The 27,960-nt window shown below is 49.4% G+C and overlaps 1 protein-coding gene across 1 annotated transcript in view; it reads right to left on the bottom strand.

The window, feature by feature from the left end:
• Positions 1-968: 968 nt before the first annotated feature.
• The window catches only part of Dpysl5 (dihydropyrimidinase like 5), an 85,907-nt gene continuing 58,915 nt past the window's right edge, over positions 969-27,960 (bottom strand). The window contains exons 3-13 of the mRNA XM_032909037.1: positions 22,655-22,813; positions 21,993-22,172; positions 21,218-21,286; positions 18,708-18,752; positions 16,885-16,960; positions 15,660-15,816; positions 11,549-11,690; positions 8,898-9,040; positions 8,239-8,446; positions 6,334-6,502; positions 969-4,083 (exon numbers count right to left, since the gene is read on the bottom strand). Coding sequence (XP_032764928.1) covers positions 3,998-4,083; positions 6,334-6,502; positions 8,239-8,446; positions 8,898-9,040; positions 11,549-11,690; positions 15,660-15,816; positions 16,885-16,960; positions 18,708-18,752; positions 21,218-21,286; positions 21,993-22,172; positions 22,655-22,813 — 1,434 coding nt within the window. The 3' untranslated portion in view covers positions 969-3,997. The remainder of the gene's footprint in view (positions 4,084-6,333; positions 6,503-8,238; positions 8,447-8,897; positions 9,041-11,548; positions 11,691-15,659; positions 15,817-16,884; positions 16,961-18,707; positions 18,753-21,217; positions 21,287-21,992; positions 22,173-22,654; positions 22,814-27,960) is intronic.

Genomic DNA, 27,960 nt, shown 5'->3' on the forward strand with positions numbered 1-27,960 from the left:
ACGCCTGAAGTTGGACTAATTGCATTTTGCATTACGTTATGGCTGTAGGCTTATTGGGGCCAGGGAGTGGAGAGTCGTTTGAATAGGTTTGGCCCTCATAGACTCATGGTTTTGAATGCTTGGAAATAGGGAGTGGCGCTATTGGAGGTGGCCTTGTTAGAAGAAGTGTGTCAGTGCAGTTGTAAAAAGAAGAGAAGTGTGTCACTGAGGAGGTGGTGCTTTGAGGTCTTAAATGCTCAAGCTAAGCTCAGTGTGAAACACAGCCAGCTTCCTCCTCCCTGCACGCAGATTAAAATGTAGAACTCCAGTTGGAGAAATGTCTCAGAGGTTGAGAGCAGAGACTGTGCTTCCAGAGGTACTGAGTTCAATTCCCAGCAACCACATGGTGGCTCACAACCTCTGGCGTGCAGACAGAACACTGTGTATGTCATAAATAAATACATCAAAAAAAAAAAAAAAAAAACCTCAGATCCTTCTCCAGCATCATGTCTGCCTGGACGCTGCCATGCTTCTGACCATGATATTGGACTGAACCCCCGAACCTGTTAGCCAGCCCTGAATTAAATGTTTGCCTTTATAGACTTGCCTTGGTCATGGTGTCTCTTCACAGCAATGAAACCCTAAGACAGGGGGGTCTAGATCCTTCTTTTTTTGTTTCTAATGCCTCCTCTGGTTTTTCCTATTTCAGATAACACGCCTACTCTCCCAAGAAATCTGGCTGAAAATTTTCTTTTCCACTGTCAGAAATCCTGGGCTTTCGGGAGAGGGATGACCCTTAACACAAATGTTTATTTTTAAACTTTTTATTTTTGTATCTCCAGATCTTGCCCAGACCTCCCAGTAAGCTGCCACTGGATCAGAGGGATGGATCAACGCCATTCTCCTAGCAACGTAAGCGTCACATAACTGCTGCCAGGGAAGCTTTCTGCCAGGCTACCTCTTCTTGAAAAAACACAACAGAAGCGGAGTGAGAAGTAGCTACAGTTTAATACAAACCTGCACCAGAACACAACGTGTTGGGCTGTTTTGTTTTGCCTCAAACGGTGGCCAAAGCACAGGGCCATGTGTCGTCTCAGGATTGATACAACCTTAGCACCATGACATTTACAGAGAGGGGGGAGGGTCACTTGGGTGCTGGGGTGCTGGCAGCTCCATTCTGACCCCAGACTGTGCCTGCCACCTCAGCAGCTGGAGGGGGTTTGGCTTCCTTGTGGTTCTGTGGTTTCTGGGTCAATATAAGAGATGCCCTCATCACGGCATTGGCTTGACAAGCGACCTACTGTGGACTCCTAGCACTACACACACACGCGCACACACACACACGCACACACAGTAGCACAATTTTCTGGTAAGTTAACCCCACAAACCTAAGAGCAGCTAAGGCGAGAACAACAGTGTTTATTCAGCAAGTACAAGGCCAGTTTGAGAGCTGCATTCGGTGCAACCAGAGACCGCTTTCGCTCCAGCCAGCAGCCACTGGACCTGTGGCTGGAGCTCTGCATGGGGCAGGGAGTGGACACTGGGGGGGATGATGGTTTGTTTGGCTCTTTAAGCCTCCTATCTAGAAGCTCCTGGGTGAGCACAGTTTATGTAAGGGTGGCCTTGGGGCTGTAGAAGGGCGGGGTGGATGAAGTAGAAGGCCCACAGTGGCCCCTTGAACATGTACTCTCCTACCATTTCAGGTCATACACTTCTCAGGCGGAGGCACTCAGAGAGGGTAAAGCGCTCCCGGCCCACGCCAGGTGGCCTGCCTAGCTGGCTCTACCACCCTTTGGATCTTTGGCATCTGCCCAAGGCCCATGACCCAGCAAGGGCAGAAACAGACAAAGATGACGTATAGCTAGGAGTGGTAGCTTACGTGTATAATTCCAGTATTTGGGGAAACAAAGGCAGGCTTTCTGTGAGTTCAAGGCCAGGCTACCTAGGCAAGGCTTTGTCTCAAGAAGAAGAAAAAGAAGGAGGAAGAGGAGAATGAGAAGAGAGTGGGAGAGAAGGAGAGGGATAGAAACTGAACCAGGGGTCAATGTCACTGCTTATGTTACCTGTGAAGGGTCATTACCCTCCAGGGTCATTACCTGGGGCTACCTCAGTCTCTGGGTTATTTGTCCCTTCAGCTCCTAAGTGAGGACACTGGGCGCAACTAAAACTGCACACAAGTTCCCAACACTTTTCTAGTCCAGGCTCAAACCAAGAGACTACAGTAGCCAGTTCACGACAAAGATAAAATCGACTTGTGCAAAGCAAGGCAGAACGTGCCCCAGGAAGAAAGTATTCTATCTGGTGGGCCTGACATCAATCCACAACTGTTTCCCATAGCTAGGTTAGACAGTCAAGGCCATAAGAGCAGTCACAGACACTTCTGGGGCCTAAACTCTTGGGGCCTCAGTTTTTAATCTGTGAGATGTGGGAGAGTGGTAAGCCCTGCCCTACCTCGGAAGCTCCTCGGAGTTTACCTGTCAAGCCGATTCTGTGACAGCTGACACAGGCAAGTGCTTTGATGTACTCGAAGCAGGAGAAAAACGTGCAGGGGTGACTGACAAACTCTCTGGGGCCTCTGGAAAGTTTTTGGAGCTCAAACAAAAGTGAAATCATTTGCCAAAGGGGCAGGGGTGAGGTTTATCAAAGGCAGACAGCTGAGCCACTTCCCAGACTGTGTAGCCACCTCTGAGAGCCTCCGAAGAGCTTCTGAGACAGGGCGGGGCCAACCAGTAGTCAACAAGAGAGTAGTGCTGCGTGCAGGATCCCACAGCACTTGTGCAGAGGGGTGGATTCTACAGCTAGGCCTTGTGGGTTGAAGCCCCTTCCCTGGCCGTTGGCTAGCCCACTCTCTCCTACTCTCCCTTTCTCAGCAGTTATGAGGCCTCTTACTAGTCTCACAGGAGGAGCAGCTAGGCCTTGCCCAGCAGAGGCAAGTTAAAGGAAACTATGTTGGGGTATGAGGGTGTGGGTATGGAGTCAGTGCTGGGAGTAGTAACCAGGAGCAGAGATGCTGCCTTAAGGTTTCTAGGGTCAGCATCCAGGATCGTTTGAATGTAGGGATGTAGAAGGGGGTGGTAGGAGGTGTGGGATCGGGGAGACATGGTACAGGGCTTCTGGAAGCAAAAGGGTTGGGGGGAAGGGGCCGGGGGGCCAGCCTGCCCCCGCCTCTGCCCTGTACTGTCTGGTTGGTGGCGAGTGCAGCATCTCCTACAAACCGAATCTATTCCCGATTCTATGCTATGCTAGTGACACAAAGCACCGTCATTTTCCACAGGGTGCACAAACAAGTCAAACCAAACCACTGCGCAAACCAAACGTGCAAAACAAAACCATTTACACGCGCCTGGCACCAGCCACATATGCCCACCCAGCTACCCTTCTGGGACTCCCAGAGGGTGTGGGCAGGGAATGAAAGAGGCTAGCAAAGGACACAGGGTGTCCCAAGCACAGCCACACCCAGGGCGTCCTGACTGTACCCTCGTGGGTATAGCTGGGGTGAATCAGGAGAGATGGGACACCTTGGGCATGGCTGGGGAGTTGACACCTGTCTGACTTGGGAAAATGTCACCATGGGGTCTAGGGGGTGAAGAGGGAAGGCCTGTACTTACAAAACATTTGCTAAAGTGCTCTGGACACCTGTCTGGTTGGGCAGCAGGGCAGAGCACTAAAGTCTGGGCCTTCCCAGAGCCAGCACAGGAGGTCACGGTGAGAGGAGGGGTAGGGCCAGGTGCTATGCATTGGGGGCTGTGCATAGTGTGGGCTTCTGGGGCCCAGAGAAACCCCAGGGCCAAGGAAGGAAGGGGCAGGGCAGGAGGGACAGCTCAAAGTGCCTTGTTAGGGGTGGATCAAAGCCCCGTGAATCATGTTCAGACAAGGGGAGGGCTCCCTGGTTCCTGGAGCCCTTACTGGTGTGCACTGCCCAGGCCAACCTCTCCCACCCACTGCAGCTGTGGCCGGAAAGTGTGCAGGCAGGTGGTGGTGGAGCAGCCTCACTTGTTGGGGGGCCTGGTCAGAGCCTTTACCAAATACCGCTCGACCTGCCTCCAGGGGGCGCAAGGATCCGAGCTGAGGCCCGCTTTGGAACGTGGTCATCAATCTGAGAACCTGTAGGAAGGAAGCAGGGAGGGGTCAATCAGGGCGATGCTTCCTGGGCTAACAGGTCCCAGACACCAGGGGCCCAGGGGCTGAGTTAAACCTCTGTGGCTATGCTCTTTCTCCACTCTCACCATTCCCTTAATGTGCATGTGGAGGCCAGAGAATGCTGTCCGCCTATTTTAAGGCAGGCCTGGCGCTATGTAAGTACATGTGCCCAAGGAGGTGATGGATTTCCCTGCAGCTGCTGGATGGTAGGCTGTGAGTGCTGGGAAACTGGGAACTGAACTCAGATCCTCTGAATGAGCAGTACATGCTCTTAACTGCTGAGCCATCTCTCCAGCCCATGCCTGGCTTTTTCAACATGGTTTCTTGCCATTGACCTCAGGTCCTTGTGCTTAAAAGGCAAGTGCTTTACTGACTGAGCCATTACCTCAGTCCCAGGTATTCAGTCTTAATCCTTGTGTCTTTATTCCATTATTTGGATGAGAAAACCAGGGATCGGGGACATTATATGATTTCCTCGGTTTACAGTTTAAGGGGTTTGAAGAGCCTGGGTTTGAACCCAGGTTTTCTGACTCAGAGTCAACACTCAGAGCCTCTTTACTCACTCACAGGAGCAGCAAACTCAGTCTCTTTTGTACAATCAGATCAAGGGACTAGCCAGTTATCACACAGACCTTCAGACACAGGTCTCAGTGAGTAGACCAGAGAACAAAACAGGAAACCAGTAACCATTTTGGAAGACGAAAGAACCATATAACCAAAGGCTCACATCTTGGGTTTCTAAGACTTAGAAGGGAGGGTCTAGTGTCCCTGAGAGCACAGTGGGACATTTGCCAGTATTCCCCATCATCAACAGATTAAGACTTGGGGCTAGAAGAGAGATGACAGGCAACTTGAGGTCTGCTGTGTCTGTGTCGTGTGTGCTCCTTGCCACTGTTCAGTCATGGCTCTTGGACTGGGCAGAAGGGGCCACTGGCTAGTCAGACCCCATTGTCCCAGGGCAATTTGTGGGGTCGGCTTTTTGCAGGCTGTGTGCTCGGGTCCTAGGATTCCACACTCTGGACTGGCAAAGCCTTAGTGTGTTTGGACAGTGCTCCAGAAACACTCCAGCAGTCATGTCCTACTGCTTATGGGACCAGTCCTTTGGGAGCACATTTTTGGAGGACTCCTCTCCACAGACCACCAGCACTTTCAAGTGGAAACCCCAGGTTCCTGGCACAAAGCTGGGCACCTAGGGACCTCGGTAGGCGGGACCTCGGTAGGCGAGACCTCAGTAGGCGGGACCTTGGTAGGTGGGGCTTCAGAGGTGGTTTGTGTGTGGTCCTCATTCTCTATTCCTTAGGGCTCTCTGCTCTTGTTCCTTCTGCCTTTCTTCCCTTGCAGAGTACACACTCTCTCTGGCTAGTGTCAGGGTCAGGGAAGCTGGGTCACCGCCCTTTTGAAGTGGTGGTGAAGCTTTGTGAAGGACTAACATACCTCATGGCCTCTGTCTGCTCCCCATAGAGAACATCTCACCATTTATGAGGCAATGTTCCCCACCAGGGACATCTGAGGTATGTGAGGTATAACTGCATAGATGGACATGGTCTAAAGGGACCCAGGCACAGTGTTGGTGTCACTGGGAGGGTCAGAACATGACAGAGAGACCTAAGGTATTCTGTAGATAGATGAGAGCCAGGGCATGGAGATAGGGAAAGAAACTGGGAGTCAGCACCAAAAGAAAGAAACATGGGTTGGGGATTTAGCCCAGTGGTAGAGCGCTTGCCTAGAAAGCGCAAGGCCCTGGGTTCGGTCCTCAGCTCCAAAAAAAGAAAGAAAGAAACATTTTACCTAAAGTTATTGAAATGTTTATCATGTTTTAGAAAACAAAGAGCAAAAGGAGAAAAGGTGCAGGTGATGTGTGGAGGCCAGAGGGCACAATGGGCAATGAGGGCGACAGGGGCTTCAGCGAGGCTAGGAGGGGGAGGGGACAATGACAGCAGGGAGGACTCTTTCTGAGCCCTGGACATCTGTGGGGCACCCTGTGAGCAATGTCCTCAAGGTGTTTCAAGGGACAAAAACATCACCAGGGAGAGCATCTAGTGGACTGTGGCTTGTCTAGGGGCTGGTGAACAATCCTGGCTCTCCCAGGCCCTCAGCCTGTACGTCTCCAACAGCACATGCCACACGTCTCGGTCTCATAGCACTACAAAGGCTGTAGCCCACTGCCTGGGCCTTTATCCTGCCTGCCAGCTCCCGCCACACCCTCACCCTTACCAGAGAGGCTGAAACTGGATTCATGAAGGTCCCGCATGCCCCCGTGCCGGGTGACTGGCCGTGTGGGAGTGTCTGCCAGTGGTGTTCCCATCTCTTTTTTCCCAGGGTTGACAACCACAGCGACATCCCCTAGGTAGGGAGTACGGTCCACTCCCCTCACTTTTAAGGTCTAGTGAAGAGAAAAGACAGGCATGTCAGAGTCAAGTGCACAGCTGCGGCATCCTCCACCCACAGCTGCCACTCTGCATAGGACCAAAGACACACAGGCGACAGGCTTCTTACCTCTATAGTCCAAGCACTGAAGAATGCCCTTCTTGTTTCTACAGAAAATGAACCTGAGCATGCGTGTCTAAGTGCCCATGTACAGGAGGTACCTTGGTCTCCGCCCTCCACATGGATGGAATCCTTCTAGGGGAGTTTGGCAGGGTAACGGTTGAAAAACTTCTCTATGGTGAGCATTCTGACACATACAATGGTGTCCTGACAATTGCCAGGATCCCAATGGCCCAGACCTTTTCACTGTGGTCTAACCGGCAAAAACTTAGGGTAGATATACTTTGTTTGGACATGGGCCACTGCCGGAAGCAATACTAAAAGGCTAGGAGTTATACTGCACGAACCAGATAGCCAAGGTTCCAGTTTCTGCTCTGTCACTTAGAGCTGTCCTGGCCTAGGTCAGTTATGGAATTCACTATATTAAAAGCCCTACCGTGACAGGGAGAAAATGTGTTGGAGCTTGTGCAGAAGGCTGAGGAAGCAGAAGGAGCAGCAGTAGCAGTAGCAATATGAACACTGTATCTTTTGGGATGGAACCTCAATTACAATGTTGCGTGCTGTCTGCCCACAGTCTTTTTGAGAGAAACAACAGGCACAGGATTTCTGAAGGCCCCTTGGCATTAGCAAGACAGGGAAGGAACTGAGCAATCAACCTGTGTATCAGGAGGACCTCACCGGTCATGGACAGGTTTCCTATCTGCTTGTGCACTTAAATTTTATCTATTGGGCTGGAGAGATGGCTCAGTGGTTAAGAGCACTGACGGCTCTTCCAGAGGTCCTGAGTTCAATTCCCAGCACCCATATGGTGGCTCACAATCATCCGTAATGGGATTTGATGCCCTCTTCTGGTGTGTCTGAAGACAGCTACAGTGTACTCATACATATAAAATAAATAAATCTTTAAAAAAATTTATCTATTGGACTGTAGAGATTGAGGTTGACAGTACAGACTGCTCTTGAAGGGAGAGGCCCTGAGTTTGGTTCCCAGTATCCACGTGAGGTGGCTTACAACTGCCTATAATGCTGGCTCCAGGGGCATCTGAAATTTCTGGTTTCCATGGGCACCCTTACTCAGATGTGCACCCCCACACACACACACACCACCACCACCACCACCACCACCACCATCATCATAGATGTATGCAAAATGAGAAGTGGAAACCAGCATTTTCCAGTTCCACCTTCCCTCCCCTACTGTCTCTGCTGCACACTCTTCTGCCTAGATGGTGACAGATAGCGTCCAGAGGAAACCGTGTGCTATGACTTGAATCTGAAATGTCTCCCCACAGGTTCACATTATGAATACTTATTTCCTGGCTAGGCCCTGGAATCTTTAAGAGATGGGACGTGGTTGGCCTCTGAAGGTTATTAAGATGGCCTCGTACTCTGGCTTCTTCCCCATCTGCTGCATGGGGACAGTCCCTCTGCACACTTCCATTGTCATGAACTGCACCCAGTCACTTTAACATTTCTGAAACCTTCCTCCTCTTAAGTTATCCTGGTCACATCGATGCAAACATAATATACAAACATAATATACGACAACGTCTGAGAGTTAAAGGGGGGCAGTGAAGATGCCCCCAAGGGCCTTGGCCTCTTCCCACACATCTTCCTCCCTGTCCCCCTTACCTTCTCTCTCTGCACCAGCTTCTTATAGACAATGTCTGGGAAAGACCGCAGGGGACAGAACTTGCCAGTGCCCTCCGCGCACATGAAGACGCCATTCTCATACACCACACGTCCCCGGCTGATGGTGACCAGTGGCACACCGTGACAGCGCATGTTCTCATACAGATTGAAGTCTCCGCCCTGCACCTGGGTGCTGGCTGAGATGGTCCTGGCGGGAATGAGGGCAGGACAAGATCTGAGCACACGTAAAGACATCCGGATGGAGAGATGCCGCCGGACAGGAAGGAACCGTGCCCAGAGCTGTCTGATAAGGGGCTTAATTCCATCCTCTCAAAATCCTTGTGTTCAAATCTTTACCCCGAGCCTCTCAGCATCTCAAATACGGGGCCACGGCTGGACATAGAGCCTTTAGAGAATTAGTGCTAAAGGAGGTTATGTAAGTGCATATATTCCCTACCTAACTGGTGTCCTTACAAGAAGGGACAGAGACACTGGACATGGGTATACATAGGGGTGGATACGAGCATAAGAGTATCATGGTCATCTGCACGCCACCACCACCTTTCTCTAAACTTGAAATGGCCTTTGCAGTGCTGTAAATACAAGTTCCTCAAAACCCCGAATCCCCCTAATCCCAGGAGACCAGTGACGAGCTTTACTTTGTGGCTTCCGGGTCCCACACCACCACATCAGCATCGGCTCCAGGGATGATGCGGCCCTTGCGAGGATACAGGTTGAGAATCTTGGCTGCGTTAGAACTGGTGACGGCTACGAAACGGTTCTCATCCATCTTTCCTCCAACCTGGAACGTGGTAGAAGTACCAGGTCAGTCCAGCTATGAGTGTGTGGGTACCCCAGGCACTTGCTACCCCCCCTCCACTCCCACAGCCTGTGCTCTTTTAATCTCAGGGGGTCACATCTTTGGTGCCAAGGTGAACAGTGCTATACGCACTGTATCACGTGAGTAGACTGGCGGAGCTTGGGAACCCATTTGCTCCTTTCTTCCCTAACCACTCAGCCACCCTAGTGACTTGTGCCCAAAGCTGCCTGCTTGGGGCAAATGCGCCTCCTAAGGGGCAGCTCCACTTGTGTGCCCACTTGGGATGACTCAGAGGCTTCTCTTCTGTTTGTCTGATTTCTTCAAGGCCCCCACAGGATGCCTGAAACCACAGAGAACTGAGCCCTACACGGACTAACGAGGCTTGTTCCCTACACACACAGCTACAACCAAGTTAACTTGCACAGCGGGAGGCTAACAACAACAAAGACGACAGAATAATTTAACAATAGGTTGTAACAAAACTTACTTAATACTTACAGTATAAGGCATGGTAGCTCACGCCTGTAATCTTAGCTGTGGGGAGGCTGAGGTAGGACAGTTATGAGTTTAAGGCCTGGGTTACATGGCGAGTTCCAGGCCAGCCCAGGGTGCAAAACAAAACAAAAACAAACGGCTTCTCCAAATGTATGGATGCTATTTAGAGTTTTCCATTTAATATTTTGTGGACCGTGGACTACCTGAAAAACTGGGGATAGATGGGAGACACCATTGCATATTCTGGGTTCCGAAAGAGCTACTTGCACTGTGCTGGGCGCTGCATGCCTTTCTCCAGGGAATGTCCCGAGCTCCCTCCTGGTCGATCCCTGAGCTGGTGACTTAGCTTTCAGTATTTCAAACCTCTTTGCGCTTGTACCGAGTGCTGAGTGCATTCCATGATAGATCAAGACAGCACAAAACGAAAAACACTGAACCCCTACTCTTCACGGGCAGAACAGGTGGTGTTCAAAGGAAATCCCAGCCCCCCATCTTTTTTGAAATTCAATCAGACAAAATATCTCCAAAATATCACATTCATATCCCTTAACCCGAAAATCCCCTTCTAAAAATCTGTTCTAAAGGAAGTAATTAGAAATGGCGACATTCTTAAACAAGGACTTCTTCACAGCCTCATCTGAAGTGTGAAGATTGGAAATAGCCTAGAGTTTCAAAGGAATAACTAAATATAGCGTTTCCACTGGAGAGAACATTACGTAGCAATTAAAAGAAGACATTTGGGGGTTGGGGATTTAGCTCAGTGGTAGAGCGCTTGCCTAGCAAGCTCAAGTCCCTGGGTTCGGTCCTCAGCTCCGGGGGAAAAAAAAAAAAAGAAGACATTTGAGACTAGGGGACTAGCCAAAGGTGGAGCTCTAGCCTAGCATGGATGAAGGCCCGGCTACATCATAAGTACCAAAAACTGTGTCTTAGAAAGATCACAACTACTTAGTGCTCTAAAATGACTTAAAGTATGAAGAAAAAAGATGACTCCAGTCACTAAAATAATGTATGGTAGCCAGGCACAGTGGCTTACACTTAAAACCCTGGCCCTTGGGAGGATGAGGCAGGAAGACCACTGAACAGTCAAGGCCTAACATGTCATCATGCCCTCAACTAGGAAGACATATACTGAAATGCTGAATTCCTAAGGTATCAAATAGTAAGAATGTTTTTCGTATGCTTTCCTGAACTTTCAGCATTTCAATAATAACAGGTAATGGGGTGGGCCTTTCCCCCCATGTGTGTGTGTGAGGAGACGCTGCGCTAGCTAAGTGTGACCTCTGATAGCAGTGCCCTCTTCCTAAAACGGGAGCTGTGATTGGGTCAGCTCTCCAGTAGGGGCTGTGATGGCTGTTCTTGCTTGTCAACTGGACAGGAATGAACTAAAACCCAAGCAGTGAGGGACTTTTCTTGACTGGATCATATGAGATTGGAAGACTGTATATACGCATGCATATATATATATATATATATATATATATATATATCACATCTCTCTTCCTCTCTCTCTGTGTAATATATATATATATATATATATATATATATATATATATATACTATCTATCTATCCTCTCTCTCTCTCTTTCTCTGTCTCTCTGTGTGTGTATGTGTGTTGTGTATGGTGCATGTGTGTGTGTGTGTGTGTGTGTGTGTGTACATGAAAGAATGAAACTTTCGCTCTCTGCCTGTTTGTCTTCGCTTTCCCTGGCAAGCTTATATACACTGCTGCTGAAGTATTCCTTCACTAATATTAAAGCCTACTTCTTTGGGATTCCAACATAAACTGAAGACCAGCTGAGACATCCACCCTCATGGCCTATTAGATTCTTGGACTTTCCGTGAGGAGAAAGAGTGCCAGATCAGCCTGTCAGCCACTCTTAGAATCCCCTTTCTACATGTCCATTCTATCAGCTCTGTTCCTCCAGAGAACCCTAATACACCCCCTAAGCATGGGCTTGGCTGAGATCTTCTGCACGGGCAAGGCTGCAGACCTACCACTCCCCTCTCCCAGACGACGCTCATTCGATCCTGTACACCGCTCACACCGTGTGGGATCTTAGTGAAGTCTTCCTTGCCCATGGCTTTCTGCTTTGTGGTGAATGGCCGGTGATCGGATGCCACGATGTTCAGAGTGTCACTGGGGAGAGAGAAATGACCAGTGAGGGGACAGGAGGCAGATGCCTCTGAGGGTGAGGGCAAGTTGGGGGTGGAGAGCTTGGGCTTGGGAACCTAGAGAGTTTCATTTCAAACTTGGTTCTGCTGCTCATTTGCTGGGCGACATCTATGGTGTGTTGCTTTCATTTAAACGAACAGTGTATCTATCGACAGAATTGGCATAGGCGCTGAGCAGTGTCCCCAGTAAACGCTTGTAGGACAGCGGGCAGAGGACAACTTGCCCATCAATGAGGGTTTCCCTGGGCTGGGTTGGTACAGGTGGTCTTAATGTCAAGGGCACACATGCCATGTTCACAACAGCTTCCTGACCCATGCTGTCCCAGCAGGACAACATAGTAGGTGCTTGACGAAGCTATTTCAAGTTCAATGCTAAGCTCGCTAAGGGACTCGGAGCCACAACACTCAAGAGAAAGAGTGCTGAGATTTAACCGTCTGGAAGCTTCAGGGCTACAAATGGCTAAGGCTCGACCAGGACCTCAGGCAGAAGGGACCAGGGAAGGGTGGTGAAAGTGGCACATTGTGGCCTGCTCTCTGCAAAAGATGGAGGCAGACTGACCACCCATGGTCAGAGATTTCTATACAAGAAGCCACATCGATGAGAATGCTTACGTCACTAGGGCAAAGCAAGCCTAAGAGGGTCCTGGCTGCAGCAAGGAGGTCATGTGGGACTGCCCAGTAGGGGCCCTGAGGGTTTTGTGTACCTTGTAGATAAGCACATAGGGGCTAACAGGACGGCCCACTCAGAGGGGCCCTGGGATCAAAACAGCTCCTGTGGTGTGGTGTGGTGTGGTGTGGTGTGGTGTGGTGTGGTGTGGTGTGGTGTGGTGTGGTGTGGTGTGGGGTGGTGTGGGGTGGTGTGGTGGTGTGGTGTGGGGTGGGGTGGTGTGGTGTGGTGTGGGGTGGGGTGGTGTGGAGGCAGATTTTGAGGCTCCTGAACAGGTTTCAGTCAGGCTAAACAGAAGACCGTCTCTCCTGGGACCTGGCAGGCCCATCACTTAAGGCTCTTGCCAAAGACTAATGTCTCTGGCAAATGGGTAGCATGATGACTCAGCTCTTTGAGTGGCAGGGCTGACCTTGCCCTGGGCTGTAGAGACAGGAAGAGACATCTACAGAACAGGAGTGTTCCGTGGCTCCCCAGAGGCTCCCCACCCTCTCTGCACCTGCAGAAGCCGTGAGAAATGATGGCCTCTCAGGGTTCATTCTCTTCTTAGAGACCAGCCAGGTGAAGCTCAGACTAGAGGAGATTTCAATACAGGTTAATGGGCTGCAGGCCGGGGACCCTGAGAGCGAGGCTCAACTCCCATCATTTAACCGAGCACCCGACTGCTTCAGAAGCAGGTACACTAGCCCGGTGGGGACAAATGGTAGTAAATTTTTATTTATTATTCATCTATTTCTTTGTATGTGTGTGCACATATGTGTGCATGCACATGTATCACGGTCTGAGCATGGAGATCAGAGGACAACCCTCCGAAGTCAGTTCTTCCTTCTAACGTGTGTGTTCTGGGGATCAGACTTAGGTTGTCAGGTTTGGGGACAATTGTCTTTTACCTGCTGAGCCATCTCACCTGCCCAGGAAGCCAGATTTAAAAATAAAGGACAGATATGAATTGTACCTTTTATTCATGCTTAACCTAAGAAATTATACCAGAAAATAAATGACAGGTGAGCAACCCAGAGTCTATTATTGTTGTTGTTGTTGTTGTTAAAGTTTATTTTTCTTTTCATGTGCATTGGTGTTTTTGCCTGCATGTATGTCTGTGTGAGGGTGTCAGATCTTGGAGTTACAGACAGTTGTGAGCTGCCATGTGGGTGCTGGGTATTGAACTTGGGTCCTCTGGAAGAGCAGCCAGTGCTCGAAACTGCTGAGCCATCTCTCCAGACCCTCCGATTCTCTAGTAGAAAAAGGTAACTGATGTTTTCCAGCCAGCATTCTGTATCACATAAATCACACCAATCCTATGTTACAGGAGAAAGTTACAGTAATCATAAATTCCTATAAATAGTTAAATCGTGCCCTGAATCCTGTAAAATATTTACAATGTTTACTGCTTACAAAGGAACTAAGACTATCCACCATATGGAGTAATAGTCCTTACATGAGAATTTATTTAAATAATTAAAGTGGAAAACCAGGCTATATATATATAAAGACTTAAATTAATGAATGAATCAATCATTGAATATCACTTCCTGTCTATTTGTGTCTGGATGGACTGGACACGTGGCATTTGTTCCTTTGCTAAATTAGCTTGTGGAAAGTGTAGTATTTCAAAAGATTCTCTGAATTCGATCAAGTCTTTCTTATAGTATTTTAAAAACACGTATGTATGGGTGTTGTGCGTGTTTGCATGTGTATGTGGGTGCATGCATGTGGATGCCCAACGTTGCCCTCCGATGTCTTTCTCAATCTCCCCTTTGTTTATTTGGCCACGTGGGCACCTCCATTCATTAGCATTTCCCCAGGAAGTTGTGTGCTGAGAGAACAGATGGAAGCTTTGTGACAGAAAGGAAAAACGTGTCTCTGCCAAGAGACTCCGCACAGATCTGACAACTTACCAGACGGCCTCTTAAAGAGAGACTGGAGCTAGGCAACGGTGGGTCAGGGATGGGCAAGACCACGCCTTGACCAGTAGAGCTTAGTAACGTGTCTCTTGCCTTCCAGAAACCTGAACTTCAGGTCAGGACCCCCAAACAGGTTTTTCTTCCAGGGGTTGAGAGGTGCTTTTGTACAATGTCCTCACAGGTTTACCCTACATCCAAGCTCTGTGTGAGACACAAGTGGTCTAGCCTGCTCTCCCACCAAAGGAATAGTGAAGACCCATGAGCTTCCTGTGGGCTGGGGGACTGGAGAAAGTGGCGTGGGGTAAGCGGCCTCACCAGGGTTCTTGCTGGGGCTACAGGCTAAGAACATGCCAGGGCATAGAGAAGATGCTCCCACCTTCCTCTCTCCTCCAGCCACTCCAGCGTAAGCAGAGAGAGCTAGGGACTTGGCCAAGGAGCCGACTCTAAACTTTAGTTTGACTTTAATAGCCAAAGAGAAGGGAAAGTAATGTCTCTCCCCAGGATGTCCCTAGCAGAGGATAAAGACATTTCAAGCTGTCATGGAAACAAAACTAACTTTTTCATGAATGTGCCTCTTGCCAAATCCAGGATGCTCCTCGGACTGTTTTATTCAGGTGGAGGTTGAGCATCCAACATAGAAGGGATTGAGAGTGGAGCTCAGAAGAGAAAGGAAGGCAGGCACAGAAGGAGGCGGTGACACATAAGGAGAGAGAAACTGAGGCAACAATGGGGAGAGGCGACGTAAGCATGGCTAATCTCCACGTCAACTAGGTTGAATTAAGAACTGCCAGGGCATTAGTGAGGTACACCTCTGGGTGTGTCTGAGGGCAGGGAGTACCATCCAAGGGCTGAATAAAAAGGAAAGAAAAGCAGGTGACTGCCAGTGTTCCTCTGCTTGCTTTCTCATCCTCCACTGAGATATGGAGTCCTAGCTGCCTGTCCCCAAGCCTTCACGGAGGACTGTATCTATGGGAAGGGGCTACAATAAGCCCTTCCTCTCTTAAAAGTTGCTCTCCCAGGTATTTATTTTGTTGCAGTAACAAAGTAACTAACGCAGTCAGGAAGAGAGAGGACCATACATATGGAAAGATGGGTCCTAGCCCAGTGCTCCCCACAGGGCTTCAGGATAAGGTGCCATGGCCTCTGAAATGCTGGCCAATGCTCTCACGTCAAATCTACTTGTCTGAGAAGCTCAGCAGGATAGCAAGTGGCTGTTGGGCTCTGGAGAAGGAGGTCTGGGCAAAAATCACCCGTGTGGGCTCAACAGAACCAAACTCAGGACAGGTTTGGCTTCCAGAGCTACAGGAGATCATGTTGAAAACCTAAAAGGCCCTGTGTGGAGTGCCCTCCAGCTCAAACACCTTACTTGGCCAGCAGGCTCATGAGGTAAGTGGAAGTGTTGGTGTCCAGTCTCAGCGGCGGCACCGTGACATAGGCGGCTGCATGGGACCAGTCCTGGTGGTAGTAGTGCAAGCCTGTGAGCGTGGCGTGCGCGTTGGTGGTCTCGGCCAGCACCACCTTCCCTGGAAGAAGAGTCAAAAGCATAACTTGGAAGTCTCTGGTCTAAGACTTGGGCTGTGCATCACACTATACAGTTAAAGGAGCTGAGCAAACCAGAAAGGCTTGCCCCAGCTCCCCTGGGCATGTAAAAGCCCAGAGCCTTTCCGGTTCTGTTGACCCTGGGCAGAGGACAAGGGTTCTGAGGCTAGGGGACGTAGGAGGGAATTCTGGGAATTCTAATGTGGTGTGGCAGGGTGATGGTAAGACAGGCATGAGGTGCCAGGCCTAGGGGGCATCTCAGCCTGTCCTCTGAGCAGGCAGGTGATTTGATAGCTTTAGAGTTTCTGGGGCAGAATCCAGAGCACATTCAGAGGGTAGGAAGTCGGAAGAGGGGTCCATCCAGCAAGCTGGGCTAACAGTCCAGCTGAGACCCTTCAAGGGACCTCAGCGGAAGGAGAGGCAGAAGACAGAGCTCAGGTGTCAAAATGTTATGAAGGCTGTGGCACACAGTCTGCTGGCTAATACTCCCAGGGTTCCACGCTGGCTTTGTTTCTCCTCTTACCAGACCCTTACCAGCACCCCAGGCTTCTAGCTTTAGCACTACCAGGGCATCTGCACTGGGAGTCACATAAGTGCTCCTCACGGGTCAGATGCAGGGTTTAAGGTGGTGAAGGGAAAGTTGGGCCCACACAGTTATTTCACGAATGTCTTCCTTCACCACCACTCTGCGCCCCGCCCCACCCATACCCACGGGAACCAGCATAGCATTTTGTTAGTTGCTGAGGTAACTGTTAGTTCAACATAACAGGCCAAAAAGACACCGGTTAATGAGTCAACTTAAGACTTAGATAATTTCACGTGACCCAGTCAAGGTAATAGACGTTTCTGGAAAAGCTGTGTGTGTAAGGAAGAGAACTGGTTCTCACCTACTGAGCCCAGGATGGTGCAGGGTACCCGAGGCAGACAGTTACAGAGAAATCCACGGCTATCCGTGGTCTCAGCAGCCCAGCCTGGCAGAACCTTAGCTAATGGGCTCTTAACCTTCTCCAATCCCACAGCACAATGTGTGCCTAAGCCTAGGCAGGACTCACCTTGCATCTTAGCAGCTGCAATGACATCACCAGCTGAGATACTAGACACATTGACCAGGTAGATGGGACAGTGAGTCTAAAGGCAAGAGACAGCAGGAAGTAGCAGTAACCCCCATAAAGCTGCCATGCACCCAACCGCCCCTTTATCAGTCCCGCGCCAACATATATCCCCGTGTGCTACTCCATACCCATCACTAGATGATAGTTTATGCTCGGGGTGCAGGGCTGTGGTCTGAGCGCACCCAGGATGCAGAACTGTGTGAGCAACGCAGAAGCAGAGGGAAGCCAGCATTGGGGATCCCCAGTAACCCGGGAGGTGACCTCAGGTTGCAGCTGAGGAGTACAACCTCAGATTTTCTCTGATCTCATGGTTTTTTTTTCCCGTTTTATTTTTTTTGTTCATAAACACGATTTGATCCAGAAACAGTCATGTACTATATCCAGTATCTGACATTTTGATGGTCTGAAGGTTGCCTTATCAACAGACAGAATATATCCAGGAGAGAAACCAGACTCAGAGTCTAGGCTGGACAGAAACTGATCTTGTAAACACCCGGATTGCATATGATCAGCTGTTCTGTAGAACTGTGCAGAAGTAGTCCACAGCCTAACTAATTTGGGCACGACTGAGAGAAGAACCAAGGAGCTGAAGGCTGGTCAGACCCTTCCTTATTATGGGCTGGGTGTCTATCAGGAAGTTTGTGGTATAACTGTTGTCATGACAATGGGACAAGGTCCAGACCTTTAAGGAGATAATAGGAAACCTTCCTAGATGTGTCGGTCTTTGCTTTTATTAGTTATCAAGTTAGGAGTCTTTGAGGTGCTTGACATGATTAATCCTAGGGTTGACTGGCATGCAGCCTCCCTGTCCTCCACATTCCTAAAATCATGACCCAGTGTTTACATCCTTCAGGGCAGCCTAGGTCATTCCAGAGGGGAAGGTGCTATGTAGGATCCCTCATTAGAATCATTGTTGGGGGAAAGCAAACACACTCTCGGTACAGATTACTGTGCACTCTCCCAGTTTCTGATTTTTTTGGTGAACCTGAGAGCTCGCCTCCCTGAGACTGTAACACAGCATTGATATTGTCTCTGACACATAGCATTGATATTGTCAACTAGGAACCATGCCATTGGAAATTTGTCCTTCTGGAGTCCGTGGTTCCCATTATCTGAACAAATGGAACTCTTCAGTGACATCTGCAGGGAAGGATGGCCTCTCCGAGGCTCACTGCACTCTCCCTTGCTTTGGTCCCGCCGAGCCCCAGCAGCTGTTCAGGGCAGAGTGATGTGATCCTACCACTGTGGTTTCAGAGAATGAAGTAGCGGATCAGAGGGGCTGTGATGTGCGGGCGATGGAAAGCATGAATCTGCTAGGTAAAGAACAAGGCTCTGATTTCTGGCGCCCTCTCCTGCTGGTTCCCGACACACTCTCCCGGTGCCTTGTTAATGGCTTTACCAAACCGGGGAAAGACGCTTGGAAACAAAGGCCCAGCGGCAGGCATGGGGTTAAATTATAAGAGTGTAAGCCCGGGTTGGGGATTTGGCTCAGTGGTAGAGCGCTTGCCTAGCAAGCACAAGGCCCTGGGTTCGGTTCCCAGCTCCGAAAAAAAAAAAAGAGTGTAAGCCATTTACACTTGAGCATTGACTCTCAGCTTCAGTGGCTTCATCGATCTAACGGGGTGGGACAGAGAGCTGGGGCTGACAGGATGCGCACCACAACTCTGGGACTGACACATCCATTCAGCTGGGGTCCTGAGAGCCACTTGTGTCATTGGCCTCCAGACAAGAACCATGTTCCCAGGAGGGTGGCAGCTACTTACCCTGTTTGCAATGGTGATGACACGGTGAGTGGCTTCCGCTTCCAGCTGTTAAAAACAAGGGCGAGAAGGAACCACGGGTTATCATTTCCTTCAAGAAGCTGCACCTGCTGGAGAGCTCTCTGCATAGAAAGTGCCAGGGCAGCTGACACAGCAGAGGGGCTGCCTGCACCCACAGGGGCTGGCAAGACCCTGGCACCAGGCTTCAGCCACCAGGGTTTCCATGGAAGGAGAATCCCAGGATTTAGGATACCAGATACTGGGGTGCACCCTTGGCAGATGATGCACAGGGCTTAGAAAGGTAAGAGGGAGGGGTTGGGAAGAGAGGTGGGAAGGGAAGCTGGGTTCACGATGCAAAGTAAATAAATAAATGAAAAAAATGGGGGGGGTCTTTTCTGGGTGATGTGAACAGGTTGCTCGGCACCGACGGAGCTGTCCTCTGCTGCAAGTGTGCTATGACGTCCCTCCCCCGTACGCAAATGTTTTAGGGCAACGAAAAGATAGTAAACAACTTAGAGTCTCGCCTCTCCCTGTCTGCTACTGTATCCTCCCAACAGCAATCACAGAAGTGCCGTAAATAGATCAGGCTGGAGCTTTGCCCAGAGCAGGGTTCCTGTACCCAGCATTACCGATACGGAGCCCAAGTGTTCTCTGCGCTTGGGGCTGTTTGCACACTGAAGAATGTTTGCAGAGGCCCTCACCTTTATCCATCAAATTTCAGCATCGGTCTACCCACCGTCCCTGCCCGGAGATGGCTAAAAACATCTCTAGACACTGTCAGATGTTTTCTGGAATCTTCCCAGGCACGGACCCAGGTCCCTGCTCTTAAGCAGCAGAAGCAGATGGCAGCAAGCACTGTTGTTGTCACCCATCAGTCAAAGCCTTGCTCTTTCCTCTTCTTGGCACACACAGCTAGGGCTGAGTCTGAGTCAGCGCTTCGTCAACCTTGATGTACGTCACAGAGCCACCTTGTCTCCAGGAACCTAGGTAGCAGGTCTTAGGTCCACAACGCAGCTGAAGATGGCTGTGAACTCCTTGATTCTCTTGCCTCTCAAATGCTAGAACTGTAGCTGTTTACCCCATTTCAGTCTTAGGTGGCATCGGGGCAATGCCAGGACTTCACATGAGCCAGGCAAACATCTACCAACAGAGCTTCATTCCCAGCCCTGGTGCGGATTTCTCTACTGACTCTGAGGTGCTCAATCAGGACATACATTTACGCCAGAGACTGACGGGGACAGGACGAAGGTGGGAGAAATTGGCTCCTGGGTGGTGGTAGGACCACCATTAGGTCCTACCAATGTGTGTAGATCACACTGGGTCTCCTGGAGATCTAACTACCTCCATGCTATAATTGACTGATTGACTGAGATAGACTCTCTATGTAGCCCAGGCTGGCCTGAAACCTGAGACCATTCTGCTTCAGCCTCATGAGAGTTGGGAATCAACAGGTTCCACATCACCTTCCTATTACTTTGTGTTTTACGCTTTGGAGAAAGGAGAGGCTGCTTCTGCTGCAAATGCTGAAAATGTTTCAACAGGACCCTAGCACAAGAAGACATTCTTTATCTAACATGCTTCTGCCAGAGCAGACTCTCAGCGGCAGACCACTGAGTATCCAAATTAGTGCCCTATGGAACTAATTTGCACACAGGGGTACAAGCAGAGAGCAACAGTCCTTTCCTTTGCCTTGATATGAGTAATGGGGCTAGGGCAAACACATGCTTCGTTTCTGGCGGGAAGGGTTCAAACTCTTCCTCAGTTAGAATCTAGCTCCCAGAATGCACAGTCCCGACTTTGAGCTTAATTTTCTTCTAACACGCAAAGGTTCTGTCTGTCTTTTGTCTCCATATTCAGTTCTAGATAAAGTGACCCCGAAATGATCAGGGTTTACCCTGTCCTTCCGAGGAAAGCCAAGGTAGCCCCAGCATAAAGAAAGCTTTTTCTTGGGAAGCTTCCAGATGGGAATTTCACCTATGGGGTGATATATCTTTATTTTCTTGTACTTATTTTCTGAGAGAGGGTCTCATGTAGCCCAGGCTGGCCCCAAACTTGTTACGAAACATATTTTTGACATCTCTTCTAAAAGATTCCACGAGCGTTACAGTCTGACAAGCAATGTTTTCCATAGACTCATGATACTAATTTTTGGTCTCTCCATAGTGGTTGTATTTCTGGAATGCAAGAGGCAAGGCTGAGCTGGAGGAAGAAGGTCATGGAGGATGGGGGGGAGGTGTCTTCCCTTGTCAGTCTCTGGCTACTTCCTGTTTCGCTCTTTTCATCAAGTGACCAGACCTCGCTTGCCACATGTTCCTGTCACCATGAGATTCTGCCCAAGTGGAAACAGCCACTGAGTTTGTTGAAACTATAAAGCATGAGCAATAATAAGTAACAGTAATAATTAATAATGATAGTTTTCCTCAGCCTTATTTTCAGTGACAGAAAGCTAACAAACACAGGAAGTCTACATGAAAGAAAAGAAGCTGACTGTGGACACAGGAAGTTTCTCTTACCTCCTCTGGATGGCTGATCTCAATTCCTTCTGGGCCTGTGATACCCAAATCTAGAGCCTCCTTAGCACCCTGAATAACAGTGAGAAAAAGACAACAGAATTACAGAGGTACAAGAAACACCCAACCTCAGGGGCAGTAAAGTATGCTTGCTCTAGGCTCCCTTCTGTACATTTTCCATAGGAGAAATGGGCCTCATGTAGTAAACATCTCCTGATTCTCTTCTCACTTCTTAAGGACTATATGACCTCTCTTATTCTTAAAAATACAGCCCAGCCGCTAATCGACAGCCTGGGGACGCCAAAGACAAACACCGGTAGTCGGTTTAAAGTTAGAGCTCTCATAACAGAAACTCCTAGGATTAGCTTCACCCCAAGACAACCAAGAGTCCATCCTCTGTACCAGAGAACAATGTTTATGATGTAACAGTTCTGACACGGAGGTGGAGGGAATGGAGTGCTGCTATTTGCTTTGCGTGGCTACATCTCAAAAAATACTCCCGAGAGATGCTCTAAATGATTGTGCTATAATAGAATTTATCATAACATAACGTTCACACTTAATTATCATCTAAGACGTAGAAACCTCTTGGTGTGTGTGTGTGTGTGTGTGTGTGTGTGTGTGTGTGTGTGTCAAAATTTGACACCCCAGATGTTCACACCTCTCACCATCTTACTGCTTGGTTTAAGTGAGCCTTGAAGGACAGTGACAGGTGGTCAATGTGTCCCTGTAAACTATCTCCATTGCTCCCCTCCCACGACCTCAATTGCAGACTTGCCTCAGCCACAAGCTCCCCATTTTCTGCGTGGACCCGGGGGATCGCCCCAAAGTCCCTGCAGGCATGGAACACTTGGTACAGCTCACTGTCTCGAAGCATGTACAAGTCCTTGTAGGTCATGAACATCTGGAAGGAGTTGACCCCTTTCTCTCGCACTAGTGTCTCCATTTCTGCCTTCACCTGGAAAGCAAGGTGCAAAGTCAGTGCCCAGTAAGACGAGCAGGTGCTGGCCCAGTGGAGAGATGGGGCAGGTCCCAGGTCGGTGCTGTGAACTCCCAGTACAGGCAGGCCACAGCCTTCTGCCTGAGCTGATCATTCAGCAGCAATCCCCACTAGATGTTCCAGGTACCTCATGTATACATCGGGATATCCTGAGCACTGCAGGGAGCCAGTGCTCCTGAGTCTGGCCTGTGGCCTTGGACTCTGTTGCAACTTGGTGCTCACTGTGAATGCTGGGAAATGGGCTCTTTCAGTTAGGCAGGACAGGCCTGCTCACTATTTTCATGGACTCCTAAATGTTTTGTTTGGGACCTAGGGAAGCTGGAATGGTGGTGGGTGAGGTTCCTGTATACAGAAGGGCTTCAGGGCCCGGCCAGCTCAGTCACACACCCATTTGGACACCAGCCCTCTGGTGCCTTCCTTGGGGGCATCAGCACTGTTACCTTGGGTGCCCACCAGGTGATCCCCACATGGAGGGCATAGTCACAGCAGACTTTGGGGTCAGCTAGAGCCCTGCACTTCTCATAGGCTTCCACGAGGGAGGTCTCCTTGTCCGGCAGGACGTGACCGATGATCATGGTGGTGCCTCCGACGAGGGCTGCCTGAAGGAAGAGGGAGGGAAGGCGGTCTTGTCACAGCTCTGCCTGAACTCGTCACCATCAAGGTGAGACACAGTGTTCAGGTGTACCCGGAACAACCACGGAGGATCAAACACAGTAAGGTCTGCTCAGGGGAGGTTCAGAGGTGTGATGGATGATTTTCTTTAGATCTGTGGGTTGAGCAAATAAACCTGCTTCTTCCTCACACAGAGTTCTAGGTTGGTTCTTTGGAAAAAGCACTTAGCATACTGGGGAGTCCAAGCCTGACCGCTACCTTCCTGGTAAGATCTCCCTTGGCTAACTTCAGTATAAAGACAACAGAATCGACGGCCCGAGGATTGTGTGTATATACCTGTTACAGTGTGAAGCACAATCAAACGTTCACGTAGGAAATCTGGTGACCTAGTTACAGACCTGCATTAAAGCACAGTGTGCTTTAATATGGGATTTTAAAGATAATGATCTCTCACTTTTTTTGTTTATTTATTTTTCCAGATAGGGTTTCTCGGTGTAGCCCTGGCTGTTCTGGAACTCACTCTGAGACCACGCTGGCCCCGAACTCAGAGATCTGCCTGCCTCTGCCTGCTGAGTGCTGGGATTAAAGGCAGCCCCACCGCTGTCCAGATTTTCTGTCACTTCTTATGAAGCAGTTTTACTTAACTTGGAAGTAATAATGAGTGGGTCAAAATTCACAAAATAAAGTACTGTTTTGGTATGGGAGTTTTAAAAAAAAACCACCTGCATCTTCCATATCAGCCCCTGGTCCTCATGTCCCCTCCCTGAGCACATGAGCACCCTTTTAAAATAGATTTTATTTATTTATTTACTTACTTACTTACTTATTTATTTATATGAGTACACTGTCGCTGCCTTCAGACACCCCAGAAGAGGGCATCAGATCCCATTACTGATGGTTGTGAGCTGCCATGTGGTTGCTGGGATTTGAACTCAGGACCTCTGGAAGAGCAGTCAGTGCTCTTAACCACTGAGCCATCTCTCCAGCCCATAAGCATCATTTCTGTCTTGTCTGGGATAGAGCACTTTTAGATGCATGACCAAATTCACAGGCTCCACAAGATACTACTTTCAAAAAAGTTTTTCTCCCCCTTGTGTGTGTGTGTGTGTGTGTGTGTGTGTGTGTGTGTGTGTGTGTGTGTGTGTGTGTGTGTGTGCTGCGTGTGTGTGTGTGTGCGTGTGCATGGAGGCTCATGGTGGACGTTGGGAATCATTCTCAATTGACCTTCCATCTTATCACTAAGCAACATGTCTCAAACCCAGAGCTCGCTGGTATAGCCAGTCTGAGTGGCCTGCTTGCTCTGGGGTCTCCTGTCTCTGCCTCTCCAGGCTGGGTTCTGGACTCTGACTTTGATTTATTTGAGCAGGTATCTTTTGTGAACTTCCAAAAACCGACATTACCCAAAGTTCAGGTAAATGTGCCCAAATAGAACCCGGTTGTTATGACTAAAATAACCATGAGAGGGGTCTTCCCATGTGGCTCTAGCTTCTTGGTTGGGCAGTTGGAAGAGAAAGTCAAATATCATTATGGAATGGTAAGGAATCACTCTGATTAATTATCCCGGTTCACTCTGCTTTCCACAGGGGTAAAGAAGTCCGATGGAGCTGTCTTCTCTATAAAGTCAAACTCCCTGATCACAAACCAGAGACACTCCTGGGGACTAAGGCCCAGAAAATGAGTCAAGCAGCCAAACAACAATTAAGAATGAAAACTCTCAGAGCCCCGATGGTCTGACTTCTTGCATTACTTAAAGCAGCCAACAGAGGGCGGTAGCTCTGTGTGATACATGTAGGCGTGGGGGTGGGGCTGGGGATGCGGCTGCACAGATTGTAGTTTACTAGCTGGCTTCTGTTGCCGGTTCTGCTGGAGCCTGCCAGGCTGATTCATCCTTACAGCAGGTGGATGGATGTACTCTGTTTTGTCCTGTCCACGTGCACGTGGGGGAGTCTGATGTACTAGCATTTGTGTACCCTAAATTGTTTAGCTCTTTGGTTCTCAGTTGCTGTCCTTTGTGCCCCTCAGCACAGCGGCAGCTGAGGGTGGGAAAAAGGAGACCCGTGGAGACTATAGTGATAAAGGACTCAGGACAGTCCTTAATGCCCAGATCCCACGGCAAGGGTAGAAAAGGCAATTCATTTGCCGAATCTCCAAATACTTGACAGTACAGATCAAGCTAATAAACCGTTATCCTTCTACCACGACAAATATGTCCTTAGCAGGGCCTCTGAAACTGAGCTACAATGCAGAGAAATTGGCTTCCCCTGGAGCCCGCCCTACCCCACACCTTCCACCCTGGATGCTTGCTGAGCTCTCACACCCAAACTCCGTGTCCGCTGCTATGAAATGCCCCCCTTGGACCTAGTGTGCCCACATTTGTGTCCCCTAAGAAGAGAGAGGTCCCGGCTTGTGTGGATCCTAGAAGGGCTCTTGGCTTTTAGGCAGGGAATTCCAGGGGCTAGGAGTGGTCTGGGTATAGGTTAGAGGACTCTAGGTAGACACGGCCTCTGAACCCTGTGGGGAAGGAGTACGGGTTGTCAGAAGCCCCACGCAGCATCCTCTGGAGCCTAGCCATAGGAACTGAAGAGTTCTGGAAAGCATGCTGAGCCGTGGTCTTGAATTCCCCGTCTACTGGCTGTTATGCAGGAGCAGTTACGAGCCCCCTTGCACCTCCACGTGCAGCCCCAAAAACGTGCGTCTGTACCTGTAGGGCTTCAGCCGTGGAGCTCAGGAGAGCACACATTACTGTTACTATTACTGCTACTCTGGGCCTCCAAACCAGAGTTCATAGGCTCAGCAAACCCTCCTCCCACCTGCTGCTGACTCCACTGGGGAGTTTGGGGGGAAATGTACATTCCCTCACAGGCCACATACACACACACACACACACACACACACACACACACACAGCTGGCCTTTTAAACAGGCACAGTTCCGATACCCAGGATGCACGCCTCGGGCTCCGTGAACATGACGACATCACAGATGTGACAGATCTTTGTATCATCACCGCACACAGGAAGGCCTTGCAGAGATCAGCAGCCGGGCACTGTCCTGCTCCTGATGCTTTCGGGAGGATGTGTTTACGGATGCGTGGCTGTGGGCCTGTCACACGTCAAGACTACTTAGACCAACACCTGCTGCTTAGGTGAGCTGAAGGCAGTAACACGCAGCACGGTGCTCGGGGAGGCTGTCTTAGGGTTTCTATGGCTGTGATGAAACACATGAGCAAAGGCAGCTTGAGGAAGAAGGGGTCTATCACAGTCCGTCATCAAGGGAAGCAGGGGCAGGAGCTCAGGGCAGAGCTAATGCGGAGGCCACGCTGGCTCCTCATGGCTTGCTCAACCTGCTTCTAATACACCCCCAAGACCACCTGGCCAGGGGGAGCACCACCCACAGTGGCATGGGCCCACCCACCTCTATCAGCCATCAGGAAAATGCCCCATAGGCTTGTGCACCGGCCAATCTGATGGGGACGTTTTCCCAAATGACTCTAGCTAATGCCAAGTCAACAAGACACTGGCCGGCACAGGGGCTAAGTCGGAACATAAGAGGGCAACGTTGCCGTAAGCGAACAGCAGACTCAGTGCGTTCGCAAGACGCTTACAGCTATGTTAAATCACATGCAAGCAGCACAGGAGGAAGCGTGCCAAGAACATCACTGTTTTGGGGTGATTGGTCCTGAGGTGTTTCTTTTTCTTCTTTTCTAGAATTTACTTAATTATTATATTAATAATTATTATACTAATTTTGCAACATGTGCTGAAAGCAGTGTCATTTTCATAATATGCACTCCACAGCTATGCCTGGAAGAAGCTAAAACTAAATTTAGTTAGCAATGTTTCCATGTGTAAAAGATGTTACAGCTATATATTTCAGATGCAGATAAAGGTATAGAAGGTAAAAAAAAAATGGCCATGGGACCTGTGGCACACATTTATCAGATATTAATAATTTTTACATTTTTGCTTCGGATATTTTAAACTTTTTGTTTTTATTAAAATACTGTTTTGTGGGGCTGGAGAGATGGCTCAGTGGTTAAGAGCACTGACTGCTCTTCCAGAGGACCTGGGTTCAATTCCTAGCACTCACGTGGCAGCTCACAACGGCCTAGCAATTCCAGGATCCAATGCCCTCACACAGACACACATGTAGGCAAAACATCAATGCACATAACATAAAAATAAAATTAAAAAAAATTACTGTTTTGTGGGTGAGCTGTGTGTGTGTATGTGTGTGGGTGTGTATGTGTGAACACAGTGTGAACTCGTATGTTAAACCCTTGCTTTACGACTGAGATACACCCCCCCAGATGAGATTTTTTTTCCTTTGTATATTTAGGGATGTATATGTGTGTGCAGGAGTGTCTGCATTTTCACGTGTGTGCCTTCCCGTTCACATGTGTTCATCTGCATATTCTGATGTACATTTGCATATGTGTGGCTGCTTCTGGAAGCCACAGGTTCCCATTGGTTAAGCATCTTCCTTAACTGCTTCCACTGTATTTCCTGAGGCAGAGTCTCTGGCTGAGCTGAGCGCTCACTGATTTGACTAGTTGACCTAGCCAATGTGCCCCAGGGTTCCCTGTCACTGCACTTCTCAAACGCTGGCGTTGTGGGGAGCTGACACACCCATCTGGCTTTCGTGTGGTTTGGGGGAATCTGAACTCCAGGCCTTACCCTGTGGCAAGTGACTTGTTTGCCTAGTGTCTCCCCAGTCTGAGGTACTTTCTAAATGAAATATTAATTCTGACATGCCCAATGCTGTTCCTTCCTTTACCTGCTCTGAGGCTGACATGACATACTTCTCTGTTAATCTAGTGAATCTTAAAATGGTACATGATGCTATCAAGCCGTCCGCAACAACTGCTTCATCTCATACTTGAACATTCTCATGCATGTATGAGCAGAGCCCACACTCAGGAGCACGCTGGCCAGGAGAGGAAGTACAGCTTCATGGAGAGTGCATATGCAGACCTCCAACACACACACACACACACACACACACACACACACACACACACACACACGGAAGCACACCTGCCCTCCCGTGAACCTGGGTGTGACTTTTACCCTCTTGTGGGATTTCACATCTGTATCAAATAATGTGGACACGAAGACCATTTTTCTAAGCAGCA

Source organism: Rattus rattus, chromosome 7 (assembly GCF_011064425.1).
Source record: "Rattus rattus isolate New Zealand chromosome 7, Rrattus_CSIRO_v1, whole genome shotgun sequence".
NCBI classification, from domain to species: Eukaryota; Metazoa; Chordata; class Mammalia; order Rodentia; family Muridae; genus Rattus; species Rattus rattus.